At 37.7% G+C, this 16,370-nt stretch overlaps 2 protein-coding genes across 6 annotated transcripts; both read left to right on the top strand.

The window, feature by feature from the left end:
* Positions 1-6: 6 nt before the first annotated feature.
* Positions 7-7,019, top strand: LOC115245181 (polyadenylate-binding protein 4-like). Of its 2 annotated transcripts, XM_029823347.1 has the most exons (5): positions 7-397; positions 492-695; positions 2,544-2,854; positions 2,961-3,909; positions 5,466-7,019. In XM_029823347.1, exons 2-5 carry the CDS (start codon positions 503-505, stop codon positions 5,918-5,920), a joined length of 1,908 nt encoding a protein of 635 aa, XP_029679207.1. In that variant the 5' UTR covers positions 7-397; positions 492-502; the 3' UTR covers positions 5,921-7,019. The 2 variants fall into 2 exon arrangements, with proteins under 2 accessions (XP_029679207.1, XP_029679205.1); XM_029823345.1 differs by having other exon boundaries at positions 7-695.
* Positions 7,020-7,736: 717 nt separating this feature from the next.
* Positions 7,737-15,473, top strand: LOC115245179 (tudor domain-containing protein 7-like). 4 transcript variants are annotated; one of them, XM_029823343.1, is made up of 18 exons: positions 7,754-7,845; positions 7,926-8,055; positions 9,643-9,798; positions 9,963-10,177; positions 10,444-10,604; positions 10,854-10,956; positions 11,038-11,334; positions 11,407-11,550; positions 11,613-11,954; positions 12,029-12,229; positions 12,312-12,572; positions 12,651-12,905; positions 13,002-13,349; positions 13,439-13,659; positions 13,900-14,101; positions 14,182-14,291; positions 14,366-14,517; positions 14,616-14,869. In XM_029823343.1, exons 3-18 carry the CDS (start codon positions 9,717-9,719, stop codon positions 14,867-14,869), a joined length of 3,348 nt encoding a protein of 1,115 aa, XP_029679203.1. In that variant the 5' UTR covers positions 7,754-7,845; positions 7,926-8,055; positions 9,643-9,716. The 4 variants fall into 4 exon arrangements, with proteins under 4 accessions (XP_029679201.1, XP_029679202.1, XP_029679203.1 ...); XM_029823341.1 differs by lacking the exon at positions 7,926-8,055 and having other exon boundaries at positions 7,737-7,845; XM_029823342.1 differs by having other exon boundaries at positions 7,743-8,055.
* The last annotated feature ends 897 nt before the right edge of the window (positions 15,474-16,370 follow it).

The raw sequence follows: 16,370 nt of genomic DNA, 5'->3' as shown, positions 1-16,370 counted from the left end.
CTCTTCTGCCTCAGTAAGAGTAGAGTTGTGTTCACGTTTGGTTGTGTGTTTCCTCTTTCGCCGAAATAGGCCACACAACCTACGTTCATTCGTGAAACTAACTCTTCTATAAAAACCCAAAAAAAAAGTAAAAAAGTTTCCGAAAAAAACGCATACAAAAAAATCGCAAAACCGTAGGCGAAAACCGTCGTAACCCTGGCAGTGTGTGAGTGACGGGACGCAACGCAACGCGATACGAGACAAGAGAGGACTTGGCGCGAGTCGAAGAGAGGACGAGCCATATTGCGAGGAAGAAGAGGCGGCGGAGGTGAAGGAGGGGGCGAGAAGCGAAAAACCTCGCGCGTGTGAAGCCAAAGGGAATTGGAAAGAGCACCGCTCTCTCGATCCATCCATATTGGTATATCTTCTTTCTCCCTCTCTCTCTCTCTCTCTCTCTTTTTCTCTCTCTTTCTCCACCCGGTGAAGACTCGAAGAAGCACGATACTCCGCAGCCGCCAGCATCATGAATCCCGGAGCGCCCAATTACCCGATGGCCTCGCTCTACGTGGGCGACCTGCATACCGACATCACCGAGGCGATGCTGTTCGAAAAGTTCTCGTCGGCAGGTCCTGTACTATCGATACGCGTATGCCGCGACATGATCACCCGTCGCTCGCTCGGCTACGCATATGTCAACTTTCAGCAACCGGCTGACGGTGAGTCATCATATTACAATTTATCGTTTCTACGTGCTATCCCATGTCATTGCGAATGTATGACGCAACGTGGGTCCCCGAGCACGCGCGCGCGCGCGCACGCAAATGGCGACCGCCTGCTGCATGTGCCTCGCACACGTGCCGCACGTTACGTGCCCACTGTTGCCGTCCGCCATATTGGATTCGCGTCGCCGTCCGTCGTCCACTGTCCGCCGTCGTTCCACGATGGTAGTTAACGGTCAAACTGCCTCGCAACGAAGGGGGAGAGGAAAGGGTGTTTTGTTTTTTTTTTTTTTTTTTTTTTTTTTACTAATCAGATTTTTTTTCATTGCATTTGTCATTACATTTTTTCTCGAGAGAAATATCGGATGCTTCGCGGTCATGCGAAAACTGATGCAAATTTTCGGCTTTGCACGTGTCACCCCGCGCTTTTCACGCGTTTCGCGCATGTAAGATGAAAATGGCCTAGAAAGAGAGAGAGGGAGAGAAATCTAGAAAAGTGTGTAGCTGCGCACGCAAATGTAGATGCTGCGTATTTCGATGACTAGCTTTGTGACTCGCGCGAGTTTGAACCTTTCGCTTCGTTTCAGGCTGATAAAGTTAATTTTTTAGACTGTAATTTTTCGTACTTCTCTTCTGTATGTATCCTTTTTCTATCGAACACGAGATATACAAAGATTCCGAAAAGAAAAATAAAAGAAAAAAGAAATTCCAAGAAACAGATGTCCGTTGTATCTTTGAAAAGAAAAATCAAAGAATGTCCCGCGCCTTTGTTTAATCTTTGGACTTGCTTCCCGTGGCGATGCAAAGGTCTGGTACATCCGACAAAAAGAGAAGGGAAAGCTGAAAACAATTTTTTCTATCTTTGTCTTTGTATTCTACCTGAAATAGACATCTCGATAATAAAAAAAAGGCAAAGAAACTGGCCATAGCTACTTCCTAGATTTTTTCCCTTTTTGTCTATTGTCACATTTTTATCTACGCTTATCCATGCTCATCTAGATCTCTTTTGGTTTAGTTCTATATTCTAACTGCATTTCTTGCATTGAACTAAATATAATAGCTGTATCGAAGCAAAATTTAGAAAATTCAGTAAAAATAAACGAATCTCTATAGTTACAGTTCATGGTCGTAAATATATTGCAAAAAAATAGATAGGAAAATACTGAGAGATTCTTCTAAATTATATTTCTTTTTTCACTTTTTCGTAGAAATTCCAAGTCATAGCGTCAATTTTTGCTCTAAAGATGCAGAAAGTGCAATAAAGTGTAGCTAAACGAATAGATTTAGAAACTAGTATAAAACACTTTTTTCAGTCATAAAAGATAATCGGCTTTAATTAATTTATTTTCTTTAACCTTGAACTTCTACCACACAGGTAGAGGTTCAATACGAAAACTTTCGATTTCGCTTTTTTCATCTTTTTCTTTTGAAATTTATGTTATATCGCTTGAATTTTATTAACTTTTCTTTTGTTATCAATTCAATGCCGCTGCTACTTGATTTTTTTTATCACCTTAATATAGAATATCTCGAGTTTTCTTATCAGACAAGTATTTACTTCTTTTGATACAATAGACGAAATCATACAAAGAAAGCCAATAAATTAATTTAATTTGATAATTTAATCTTGTACAGTTTAAAAATTTCGCGTAAAATTTTTCTAACTTTATCTCTTCAAGTACTTTTTAATCGCAGTCGCGCAAACGACACTTGTACATACAGCCGTAAATTTATTTTATGATAAGAAATTTAAAAAAAAAATTTACAACGGCACATTAAAATTTTCTTTTACATTTCCCAAGAGAATTTCTGCATTAAATACATTTGCGGGTATTTATGTTTCAGCCGAACGCGCCCTCGATACTATGAACTTTGACATGATAAAGGGGCGGCCTATTCGAATCATGTGGTCCCAGCGTGATCCCTCCCTACGTAAATCGGGCGTCGGAAATGTATTCATAAAGAATTTAGACAAAAACATAGACAATAAAGCAATGTATGATACATTCTCCGCTTTCGGTAACATACTAAGCTGCAAGGTCGCGCAGGACGAGTCGGGCGCCTCTAAAGGATACGGTTTCGTCCACTTCGAGACTGAGGAGGCGGCCAACAAGTCGATAGACAAAGTCAACGGCATGTTGTTGAACGGCAAAAAGGTAAAGTATAACGCTTCTTATTCCTTTATCGTTAAAGTAAAAGATTCAATCGATTTACTTGTCGATACAACATACTAACATGTCTCTTCTCTGTTCACGCGCACAGGTGTACGTCGGTAAATTTATCCCACGCAAGGAACGCGAAAAGGAATTGGGCGAGAAGGCCAAGCTATTCACGAATGTCTACGTGAAGAACTTCGGTGAGGACATGACGGACGACAAACTCAAAGAAATGTTCGAGAAATACGGGACCATTACCAGTCATAAAGTGATGAGCAAGGACGATGGCAAATCGCGCGGCTTTGGATTCGTCGCGTTCGAGGACCCGGACGCGGCTGAGCAGGCGGTGCTCGAGCTGAACGGCAAGGAGATCTCTGAGGGCAAGTGCATGTACGTTGGCCGCGCCCAGAAGAAGGCTGAGCGTCAGCAGGAGCTCAAACGAAAGTTCGAGCAACTGAAGATCGAGCGATTGAATCGCTACCAGGGTGTAAACCTCTACGTGAAGAATCTGGACGATACGATCGACGACGAGCGTCTGCGCAAGGAATTTACGCCGTTTGGCACGATTACATCTGCGAAGGTAATGATGGAGGAGGGTCGTAGTAAGGGTTTCGGCTTCGTGTGTTTCTCGCAGCCGGAGGAGGCCACCAAGGCTGTCACAGAGATGAACGGAAGAATTGTGGGCTCGAAACCGCTCTATGTCGCTCTGGCGCAACGGAAGGAGGATCGTAAGGCGCATCTCGCCTCTCAATACATGCAACGCATGGCGAACGTACGCATGCAACAAATGGGCCAGATATTCCAGCCTGGTAATGCCGGCAGTTACTTCGTTCCCACATTGCCGCAACCGCAGCGCTTCTACGGACCTGCTCAGATGGCTCAGATCCGCGCCACTCCGCGCTGGCCAGCGCAACCGAATCAAGTACGACCGAACGCGCAGACCGGAAACTCCGGATTCGCATCCATGCAATCCGCACCTTTCCGAGCTGCGCCGCGCGCCCCTGCCGCACAGGCTGGCGCCTTGCGTAACAGCATGTCCGCCAGACCTATCACAGGTATGAAAAGATGCAAAAAACGTAGTCGTTGCACGGTACCTATGATTCAAGTTTTTGCTTAGGTTTTCGTCATTATCATCTCATTTGTATTTATTTCATTGTATTAAAAAGTTATCTTACAAAAAGTTAATATCTTACAAAAATTCGAAACACTTTAGACTGTTTCGAATCTTTATAAAACTGAAAGAATTTTAATTTCTTAAAAAGCGTGGACGAATAGAAATTATTTTTTTTGAATATATCTATAAATGTTTTTTTGAAAGAGATTTCTTATATAAAAGAGATTATTAATTTATTGACTAAATTTACTTTCTATTTATATCTGTTTGAAATAGAAGGTTTTAAGAGAACATATTGCAAAAAAGAATATATATATTTTTCTATATTTTTTTATATATAATAAAAGAGTTTATTTTCTTTAAGTAATTTTATTATTTATTCTAAAGAGTGTGCAATCTGTGTAAGTCCATTATCGGATTTCCTATAATACTACTTCCATATCTATGTATGTGATCATTTTGACATCCAACAAATTACACAAAATTTTAATATAATTTAATGGTTATCTTTCTTAACATAAATAGATAAATAGGAGACTCAAATAGTGATAAATTTCAAAAACAACTTAATGTGTGTATACTTTTAAAAAATATTTATAAAGAGAGAATAGAAATAAGAGATAAACATATAAAAATGACTCGTTAACATTCTCACAACTGATGAGTTTTGTATCACTTTAAAGTGACTAATGATATACTTTTCTCAAATTAGATCGATATATCATAATCTCGATTTCTAATTCATAAAAAGTACATAATTGGATGCGAGTTAATTGTATAATAACTATCTAATCTTATATTAAATATTCGCTTAAATCGAAATTATTAAATATAATTCATATGTATATAATTACATGAATATGGAAAGATTTATATGAAAAACATATATATTGCAAAAATAATTGTCTTTCAAAAATATCAAAACATTGGTTAACGTTCAAGACTCGATATGCGAAGCTATTCTCTCAAGACTTTGATAATATTATTACAAATAATGTAGCGAAAAAGAACTTTATGAAGAATAGCAGAGATGAAACCGTTACAGTCCTTCAACGGAATTGAGGGTACGCGAACGTATACATTTAAAGTTTCTTGTTTGTGTTATCTGAAGTGTGTTTATAGTACTGTAAATAAAGTTTAAAGTCCGTCGTCTCTATGTGTACATCGGTGTAATGGTATATATATATATATATATATAAAGTCATGTGACTCGAAACGATCATTACCACCGACACAATCACAAAACTCACTTTTTGATTGCAGTTGATTATCTTATAGTTATTTTTTATGTCAATCATATTATCGCATAATTATCGAAAATAGTCAATTCTTCCCCAGAAAAAAATTGGAATGATGCATTGTTCATTCAGTGCACATCTGATGTTCAATATTACTCGTCTAAATAGATATAACGTTATAATAATTATATTCAATTTTATTATCGTAAGAGAAGAGATCCCCACGCGCACAACTGATATTTTTTTCTTTTCCTTCAAGGTCAACAAGCAGTCGGTGGTGCCAACATGCAGAGCCGTTCCATGGCCGGGCCCGCTGTCGGGGTTTCGCCCGGTCAGAGCCGTCCGCCGAACTACAAGTACACCGCGAACATGCGCAACCCGCCGCAAACGGCTATGGCGCTACCTGCACCGAGCGGCCCCTCGGTACAGCAGGCCGTACATATCCAAGGCCAGGAGCCGCTCACCGCGTCGATGTTGGCAGCGGCGCCGCCGCAGGAGCAAAAGCAGATGCTGGGCGAGCGATTGTTCCCGCTCATTCAATGCATGTATCCGTCGCTGACCGGCAAGATCACCGGTATGCTGTTGGAGATCGATAACAGCGAGTTGCTTCATATGCTGGAGCACAACGAATCCTTGAAAGCTAAGGTCGAAGAGGCCGTGGCCGTGTTACAGGCTCATCAAGCCAAACAAGCTGTTGCACCGAAAAAGGAATAAGAAACCGTGCTTTGTGAGGTCGGACTTTTTGTTTGAAAACAGTGTTCAATTATTTTAAATTTGCGATTAAATTGATATAAAATTATATATGATAATCTCTCTTTTTTTATTTATTTTTTTGAATTAGACGCGATTAAGTTCATATATTTGAATGTAAAATGCCTTCCCCCATCTAAAAAAGTCTTATGATAATAAATTTTTCTTTCAAGATATATTCATGTCTTTCTCTTTTTTTTTACTCTAAGCGTTGATAGCAACAATCGCACACGAATCGCCGCCTGTTTTTGAAAATAAATGTGTTGCGTAAAAATATACGTAAACCTATATTTAGAATTTAAATTTAAAAGTTTAATCGCGTCTACTTTGGGGGGAAAAAATGAAAAAAGAGAGATTATTATATGTAATTTTATATTAACTCACAATTATAAATTCAGAAAAAAATAGAAATATTGAGAAAAAGAAAATAAAAAGAAATGAAACAAAGATTGTCACATGTAATTTTATATCAATTTAATGGCACTTTTGAAGTAATTGCACATTGTTTTCAAAAAGTCCGATTAAAAATAACAATAAAAATAAAAAAATGGATTAAATCGCGTTCGGCGAACGTAATGGTTAGACGATCAGTTTTCAGAAAAACCAAGTCGAGGTATAGATATTTGAAAAAAACCGATCAGTGTTAGCGGCTAACAATTGTTGCTTAACAGCATCTACAACTATTGCGTCCGCTGATCGCATTTTTTTGCATTTTTCCCTTGCGTATTTTCCTTTCCTAAACATATATCTTTAATTTAAGAAAACGATTAGAGAGATGGTTGCAGCATTTCTATCGAATATCTTTTGTCTTCTGCAGTTGTCCTTTACAGTTTATCGAGAGATAGATAACGGTTATACTTGGCTCGTTTTAAGTTCTGCAACTGTCGCAGACTCTCTACGTAAAATGATACTTGAGCGATAAGAGAGATTAATGTCATCAGTTCGTAAGAAGTTTCATTTTTTTTTTTCTTTTTCCTATACTTTATGCCCGTGACTGCTTTAGATCTCGAATATGTACGCGTATTTCTTTCCAAGATAATAAATTTTTTGATCTACGATTGCATACGAAGTACTAATTGATTTACACTCGATGCAGGATACGAGGTTGGACGAATCAAAGGAGGAATAACTGCAACTAATGTAATATTCTGCAGTTAATTTCACGTAAGATTTATATATTTTTATAAGATAAAGATGTATGATATTATCGATGTAATATTCAATTCATAACAATTCTGATTCATTCTGCTGCGAGAAACAATTGACTGGAATAAAAATTTATGGATATTAAGTTTTGATTCAACTATTGCGAATTAAAAAATCGAAGAAAAATGAAGTATAAGAGAGAAATCTTATATATCGCTCTTTGTATCCTAGTTAGGCTCGACAAAAATCGGTCTAATCGTGCAGCTCGAACGAAAATTGAAATTAAAAAAACATCGGAATGCATCTCGCCAAGAGTAGTCGGCGGTTCAAAAAAAATTTCGCGCGTAACAGAGTTTCTCATCGTCAGCGAAGAGGCAAACGCATGATTGGCGGCCGCGACCCACTTCGGCGAGCGGATAGGTTGTCGCGTGGGAGAAGAGAGAGAGAGAGAGAGAGATTCCGCGATCGCGCGCGGCTCTCGTGAAACGACGACGGGAACGGGACGATCGAGGTTCGAGTCAGTCTTGGTCAGTCCATCAATTGTGTGTGGTCTGCGTGTACGTCTTCCCAAAAGATATTTGGTAAACCGTCCAAGAGCCGGTTCAGGGAGACCAACGAGTAAAGTTGCGGTCGCGTGAATTCCGGTCCAGAGCGGTTGACGAAATCGACGAAATTCGAGTCGTTCGACTCGCATCGCCAGCGGCGACCGAGCGTAATTTCGTCGCGCGCGAACCAGAGAGAAGGTACACACATATATAAACATTCCTGCGCGTAATATATACATTCGTTCCACCGCTAATGGATGACCTCGATCGTTCCCTAGAATCGGCCGACTTATCGTCAGGCGAATACCGTTTTACTTGCGCGCGATTCGCCGCGCAGAGAAATCGTCATCCTGTTCTCTCGATCACATTCGTCGTTACCGTTAATTACGGCATATGGCAATATACACGGTGAGGGAACGCGACATCTCGCTTGCGAGATCGTCCTTTGGATCTCGTATCTCTTTAATCCGAACCCCGAACCTCATTCAGGCGCGCGAATCTACATTGTTCTCTCAGTGCGCAACACTGCAACATCCGCAATGATATATAAACCGCAATTTGCATAATCTTGCTTTTGAGGTACATGCAAGGTGTCCATAATAAGTAGCAATTTTTCGTATCTTTTTTTTTTTTATTTTAAATAAAAGATATCTGGCATTTTTCACGATGTCAAGGCGTTAATTAATAGTAATATAATTTAATTTTGTAGTTTTCAAAAATTTATTCTCCGACAAAGATTTCAATGCAAATTTCAATTTCGATGTTTATTAATTAATTAGTGTTTATTTATTTATTTATGAATTAATGTTTATTTATTAATTTTAAAGCATCTTGTATGTAGAAAGCAATTCAAGAGATCAATGAATTTATTTATTTTTTTTTTTTTCACATGAATTAATGTTTATTTATTAATTTTAAAGCATCTTGTATGTAGAAAGCAATTCAAAAAAATCAAAAATTTTTTTTTTTTTTTTTTTTTTTTTTTTTTTTTTTTTTTAAATCTGGATGCGCACAGTTTAATTGCGCACTTCAATCGTATATTTCCATCGCAATTTTGTGCAACTTTTTGCAAGAATTTTTCAAACAGTGGTCGAAAATTTCATTTTTGGTCTGCCAAAATTTTTCTTTTTAAGATACTTCATAAAGATATCTTACTATACCTTTGTGGATACCTTACTTTGTTTCTTTTAAGTATAAAAAAGAACAAATTATAAAAAATAAATGAAAGTATTATTCTTTAATTATTAAATATGTAACATATTAGATCAACGAAAAGAAAATAAAATTTAAACAAATAACAAAATAATCCTTAAAAAAATATGAATTCTTATCATAGGCTTGAGATAAATGTGATAAAATTGTAATATGAATTACTTAGAAATGTTTTCCTCACATTTTCCTTTATTTTTATTTGTCTATGACTAGATTGTGTCAGTTTCTTAAGAAAAAATAATGGAAAAATACGGATAAAGGAAGATTTTTAATTATCTATATCTGTATACCTTTTCCAAATTTCTATCCTCACTAAGTATTATGCGAGTATTTATATCACATTGTGGGTGTTACATCATATTTTATCTAATTATAAATATTACAGCCTTTACATTATTTTATTTTACATTGTAAGGTGTATTTGTAAATGTTTGGATGGCAAAATATAACTCGTTATTAACTATTAATACACAAAGTGTCAAAATTTAATAAAGTATTCAACAGCAATCGCAAACGTCGCGCATTCCCGATATTCTATCACTTTGGCAGGTTCTATGAACGTCTTTTTTACATCTCTCCATCCTCAAGCCTTACTTATTACATATTACTTTATTTCTTATTATGAGAGAGTTGAATCTAATAAAAGATGTCCTGCGATTTTATCCGCCTTTTTATCTTCAATATAATTTCCTTATTCCTTTATTGTTTGACTTTGTCTTAGAATCTAACAGATGAACAATTATACTTTGTTACAATATTATTTATTTATGAAATTCTTTTCAGGTCAATTAATTAGAATATCCGAGAATTTAAATATATTTCTTCCTGTATTCTCTCTTTTATGAGAGAGAATTATCATGAGTCAAGACGAAGTTGTAAAGAATTTGCGATCATGTTTGATATCGTGCAAAGGTGGTATCAGATTAGACAGGTTAAGAGGTAAATAATGAAATTATTACAACAATTTTACTATTATTACATAATTTTAAATACCACTGATGAAATTTAAATATTATGATATAATTAATCTTATAATACTCTAATATGTTATTAATTTATATATCATTTTAAAATACTGATAAAGAAACTTTTTCTTCTTACAGATGATTACCGTATGGTTGCAGGAGAATCGCTACCCTATAAGCAATTTGGATATTCTTCCCTTGAAACTTTTATACGTAATATACCGGAAGTTATTGTAACAAGAAAAAATGGGGAACTGTATGTGGAAGCTACACCTTCTAGGACAACAGCGCATCTTACGAAATTGATTTCACGACAAAAAACACGACGAAAAATACGACCTCAATCTAAAAAAGTAATCACTTATCAATATTTGATATTTTTCAAGAGAATATAATTGTGCTGTGATGTAAATATACTTTACTTCATTTCGTCAAGTTAATTGTTAAATATCAATTAATAAATAGGAAAAAAAATTCGACGATTATTTGACTTACGCGTTCTGCGATATACATATTGTATCAAATTGTAGAAAACCATTATTTTATGCTTGCTTTGACACGCAAAAAAGCTTAGTTGGATTTATATGGCTACAATTAATTATACAGAATTTTTTTTCAGCGGAGTCCACCTCGATATACTACCAAAGGTTTTTCTCCTGGTGCTAGAAATAACAATAATTTCAATGGGTTTCAACCTACAAAGAACAGTTATGTAAATTCTCCTGGTTCCTTTACCAAATCAACACCCGGGAAGAGTAATTTGTATACAAATTTCAGCAGGTATTTGAAAAAAAAAAGATGAATCCAAATATTGTTTTTCTATCTAAATATCTTTTTTATCATTTATTATATACAGTTTAATATGTTGTTTTATATTCCTGATAGTTAAAACTTTATATATACAAATAAAATTGTTTTCATTATTTTCATTTAGTCGATTAAGATTGTTTAATTATATATTTTGCATTTGTATGTATATAAGAAATATAAATAATTTATAATATATTTATAATACAAATAATATTTTAGACCCATTTTACCTCTCATGGAAACTATTGTACAGTGTCCGTTATCGATTAATAATGAGAAGCCAAATTTTGCTTCGAGTACACCGCCTGTTTCTCCTATTAAAGTGAGCACGAATATTCCAAGCGATTCGAGACTCTTGATAAATCTTCGTCATTAAACATTAATCATATATTAATAATTTCAGAGACTGACAGATAACGCGATAAATCCGAGTATAGCGACTTTGAACCAAAGCGTTACTAATTGTAAGACTATCGAAGATTTAAAGTGCAAAGTATTAAATGACAAGACAGCAGCATTTCCTGTGATAAATTTGAAACCAAAGACTGCAGAGCTCAGATCCTCGAAACTGAGTGAGAGACTCAAAGTTTCTCCTCCTAAAAGTACTCCTATTATGCCTAGAACGCCTTCCTCGTTGATCGATAACTGTAATAACGGTCATGCGTTTTCGTCTATCCCATCGATTTTTGAAAAATCGCAGGTAAGAATATCAAGGAACTAGAATATCTCTCGATCTAGCTAAAGGGTTCTTTCAATCAAATTATTCTTGTAGATCATGCCACCACATCAGATTTCTGATCCTAGGAGAGATCTGCAGATTCATGCTAATAGATTGAATCTATCAACACCTGTTTATAAAATGTATTCAAAAAAGGAGAAAAATTCTGCCAAGATTACCATCTACGCCAGTGTGAAGGTACAGGCATCTTATTTTTCTTTTTTTTTTTTTCGATGTTGACAAATATATAAATTTCGCAGGTTGGTGTACACACATTTCACACGTATCCGGAAGACGCGGTATCCGAGGAGGAAGCCGAGAAGATCGCAGCGCGCCTGGCTCTGGTGAATCTTGTCAAAGAGTTGTCGAGCCCCGAGATAACGACTGTCGACGAGAAATTGGTGATGGAGCGCATTCTGAACATTGTAACTAAGCATCACAGCGGGGTCTTTATGCACCTACTACCCGAATATTACTGCGAGCAATATAAAGAGGCTCTGCCCCACAACTGGCAGGGGATTATCGAGGAATGCGCGGACATAAATCAGGAAAAGGGCGTCGGCGATTCGACGATACTTTGCCGAGCCTCGCCGACTTCGAAAGTAATACATACGATATACGGCCTTTCGATTTTCTTCTTATCAAAATTAAACTTTCCTATATTTTTCTTCTTTAGCGATCGGGAAATAATTCTACCCCATTTATATATAAGGATGTTGTCGAGAATAGCTTCTCGTCTAATGAAAAGATACAATTGAGCCCAATCGGGCCTGCTGCGCCCGGTAAACTCACGGTACCCAAGATGACCACTTGGCAGGTATACGCCACTTGCGTCATAAGCACCGTCGAAATTTGGGTTCGCTTGTGTGAGAATAATGTAAGTATAGTATTATTCGTTCGCTTTTCTTTTCACCGACTGAAACTTATTTTTATTTTCTTCTCCCTCCTTTTTTTTCCAGGATAATTTCATGGAAATGACGAAGAAAATGACAAAGCATTATGATAAGAAAAAACCTGTCTCGATCCCATCGGTGGAATGTATCGTTGGAGATTTTTATGCCGTTCTCGAGGACAACAATTGGCACCGAGTTCAATGTATAGATTTCGACTTCGAGACCGAACTCGCCACAGTTTTCTTTATCGACGAGGGCTACGACGAGCAATATAAACTTGATGCGCTACATCCTCTCGACAAGAAATTCTGCAACCTTTCAGCCCAAGTAATCTTTTAGCCATATTTCTTGTTTTGATTGCGTTTTTACGTTAATCGTATCCGCGCGTATTTCTATCTTGCGCAGGCAACAAGAGTAGCTCTTGAGAGATTAGAAGAGTTTCGCGATTACACCCAGTTCATTACGGAGATTGAGAATCATCTCTTGGTCGATCAAATGTTTTTAGTCAAGGTACATGGCACGAACGCCGATGAGTACGGCTCGTATACGATGGTGACTTTTTATGACACCAGGACAGACAAAGAGGGCAGACATGTAGATGTGAATCAAATTCTATTTGACAAGATTTTAAGAGACATTGACACCACATCCAAGATACAAGTAATTGTGAAAATTTCAATTTATATTACATTCCGTCTCAGTTTTACAGTTCTCTTAGTTTTCTACATATATACATTGACTATTCTCACATTGCAGACGAACCAGTTAATCGAATTATATATCACACACATAGACGAGTACGGTAAGGTCTATGCGCAGTTAAATTCGTTTATGAGAAGTCTGGTGAACAGCGAGGCCTTGTCGCAAATATTTGTAAACAACATGACGACCTCTTTGGCGAGGGAAGCGATCCACTTAACCAAAGTGTACTTTGCAAAATGGGACTCGCAGTGGTATAGGGCGCGAGTGAAGAACATGCCTAACAACAAGGATGAAGTAACAGTGTTTCTATTCGACATCGGTAAAACCGTCACGATATCGAGAAGAGATCTGTTTTACACGAGCGAAAAAGTTTCAAATGCTTTGCACTGCATTCCACCGCAGGTAAAAACCAATTTCTGTCGAGTTTCAATCTTTGATATTTCATAACGATAAGATGATTGATACTTGTGGATTTGCACGCGAAAAACCAGGCGATGCAGATCTTTCTGCACCACCTCGATCAATCGAAGTACAACGGAAGCCTCGTGGCGAGATTCCGCGAACTGGTGTCAGACACGGATCTGCTTCTGGCACATATCATTAATATCAGCCCATCTAGAATCCCAATAGTGGAGCTTTTCAAGAGAATTGGACCGAATAACATGATGGTCTCTATAAATACATCATTGATTTATGAAAGTGAACTATCAAAGTAAATATATTTATGTTTTAATTTCCTGTCGAGGAACATCTGATTATCCTTTTTCTTGCCTTGTATTTTTGTATCTTTATTTTTGAACTTTTCGTCTTTGTATTTTTCATCTTATATTTCTTTGTCATTCTATTTTACTGTGTATTACTTTTATTAATATTAACTTTACTGTTTTATACCTCTCTATTGATTTTATGAATCTATCTAAAAATACTTTACACACATACTTTGTATCTGCAGAGTCAACGAAGATGGCAACAACAATATTAAGTCATCAAAGAAACGTTTGGAACGCAGGAATTCTCGCATTCTCGAGTCTGTTGGTAAATTAAATCCACCCACCATATCTGATATCGGCCAATATTTTGATATTCACGTGACATTAGCCGCACATCCAGGACATTTTATCGTGCAGCCGTTGAACGATGCGGGCAAATTGAAGGTTATATGCACATCAAAGTTTATTTGATTAGCCAAACGAACCGGGGTAGATTCTTACGCTACACCTCATTTCATTTTTAGACGATGATGATCGATCTGCAAAAATACTGCGGTGAGTACGATGGTCCGTCAGTGGAAACTGTCGGCGAGGGCAAGCTATATGCGGGCAAGTTTCGAGATGATTGGTACAGGTGCGCGATATATTCAATCTTTCAATGTAAAAGAGACTTTCCTCAATTAGTAGCAACGCTCGATTTTGTTTTAGAGTGTACGTTACCAATATTATTAGCGATAACGAGGTATCCGTATATTTCTGCGACTTTGGGGATGTAACGATAGTGTCGCGCAGTAGCTTGCAGCCGTTGAAGAGTGATTTCATGAAGCTACCATATCAAGCTGTGAAGGCTAAACTTGTCGGTAAGAAAATATATAATTGTTCTTTTTCTTGATCTCTCGAATTATTTCTTTACATGAATTTTAACGATGATCTATTTTTTTTTTATAACAATGATCAGGAATAGAGCCGACGAATATTGACTGGACGGTAAACGATTGTATCAGGTTTAAGGATTTAGTGCTTGATAAAGACTTTGTCTCAGTAGTCGCCGAATCGGTGGTTGATCACCTCTCGCCGGCCAATGGCACTGTGCTGGGCTTAAGATTAATCGACGTCAGTACTGAAAAAGACATATACATCGATAAGTTATTGGTGGAAGAGAAACGTGCCAAATATATTGATGAATTCGAGGAGTATCTTGTATCTAGTTAGCTTGTTATAGTGATTAATGTGGGTGGAAGAAACATATTATTTTCCTTACCATCGCATTATCGTTATCCTTTTATAGTGACACAGTATCATATCGCTCGCATAACCGCGCATACCTGAATGTAAAAGGATAATGCGTGAATATATTTATAGTACTTTTTTATTACTTTTTTTTTTTTCTATAACGACACGGCACGTGTGTGAACGGTATAGAAAGATGGCTATCGAATATTTTTATATTTCATTTAACATTATTTGAGTTTGTCTCCGTGATTATGCATTTCGTTGTTCGGAAATTATATATTTTTTTTTCTTTTTAGTATTAGAAGATACGGACACACTAGATTACAATGCGCATAGCAGAGTTCAATTTATTGAAGAAGCGTTTTCATTATTATAGTTTGTTTAAAGGCTTATGTTTATGATTACATAAACATGTTATTTTTGCTTCGGCTTTTACCATTCATCGTTCTTTATTACCGATTACATTTTTGTTATCGCACAGTTAAACATAGATGTATTACTGTTGAAGTTATAACGTAAAGTTTATTTAGAAACTAAGTTATTTGATTATTAAAATCGTTTTATTAATTATATTGTATAATTTTGGAAGTCGTCTCGCTATCGCTCTCGTATTTTCTCTCGCCAAAACGGTCCTCTCGCTTAGGCTTCTATTTCGCACGCAAGCTCGCGCCAGTCTCCTCCTGGATCGTCGCGATTCAGAATCGATACCTGTGGGCCAGCCGGGGCTGCGCACACAGGGTGCGTATTATCGCGACCAATCACGCGTTATCACGCGCTGTGGCCGGCGGGCGGCGCGCTCACGGTCGTAACGGGGGTGCGCGCGCCCCCGGTATTACAAACAATAATTCGCTGGGGCTCTTTTCGCGGGGCCGTCGCGGGGTCTGAGGTGAACGGTTTGGCCGGAAGTATCGCTGGCACCCTTCCTTCCGTCTTTTCCGGGACCGCGTCACGCCATCGGGTGCAGAATTGCAGTCCCTCCGCTGGGACCGGATCCGCACGGGCCTGTGTCCTTGCGCGAGGATCCCCTCGCTGTCCCGTGCGTTGCGCATCATGTGTGCGGGTCCTGATCCCGTCGTGCCGTAGCTAGTTTGGCCGTTAGATGTTTTGGGTTTCCAAATTGCTGGCTCCTTGCCCCTTCAAGGTCTTCCTTGATTGGCGATCGTATTTTCCGTGACGCTTCAGCGACTTTCCGCTCCTTCTTCCGATGAGGCTCCCAAATGAATTATTCATACGAAAGAAAATCATAAACGAAATTAATATTACGCTCGAAATCTCAATTAATGACGCCTCTCTGGAGGTAACGGTACGGTTCTCGCAATGATTCGACTGGCGCGGCCCTTCAGCCCGCGCTTTTTCGATCGGAGAGGGACTCGGCGGACGCGCGCGAGACGGCAACGTCACAGTTTATATAATATATGTTTGAAAATATATCATTAATATATCATAAATAAAAATTGCACATATGCACGCACGCGCACAT

The sequence above is a fragment of the Formica exsecta genome, unplaced genomic scaffold (genome assembly GCF_003651465.1).
Source record: "Formica exsecta isolate Colony F162 unplaced genomic scaffold, ASM365146v1 scaffold928, whole genome shotgun sequence".
Lineage (NCBI taxonomy): Eukaryota > Metazoa > Arthropoda > Insecta > Hymenoptera > Formicidae > Formica > Formica exsecta.
The sequence above is the reverse complement of the archived record's forward strand: the minus strand, read 5'-3'. Positions and strand labels throughout refer to the sequence as shown.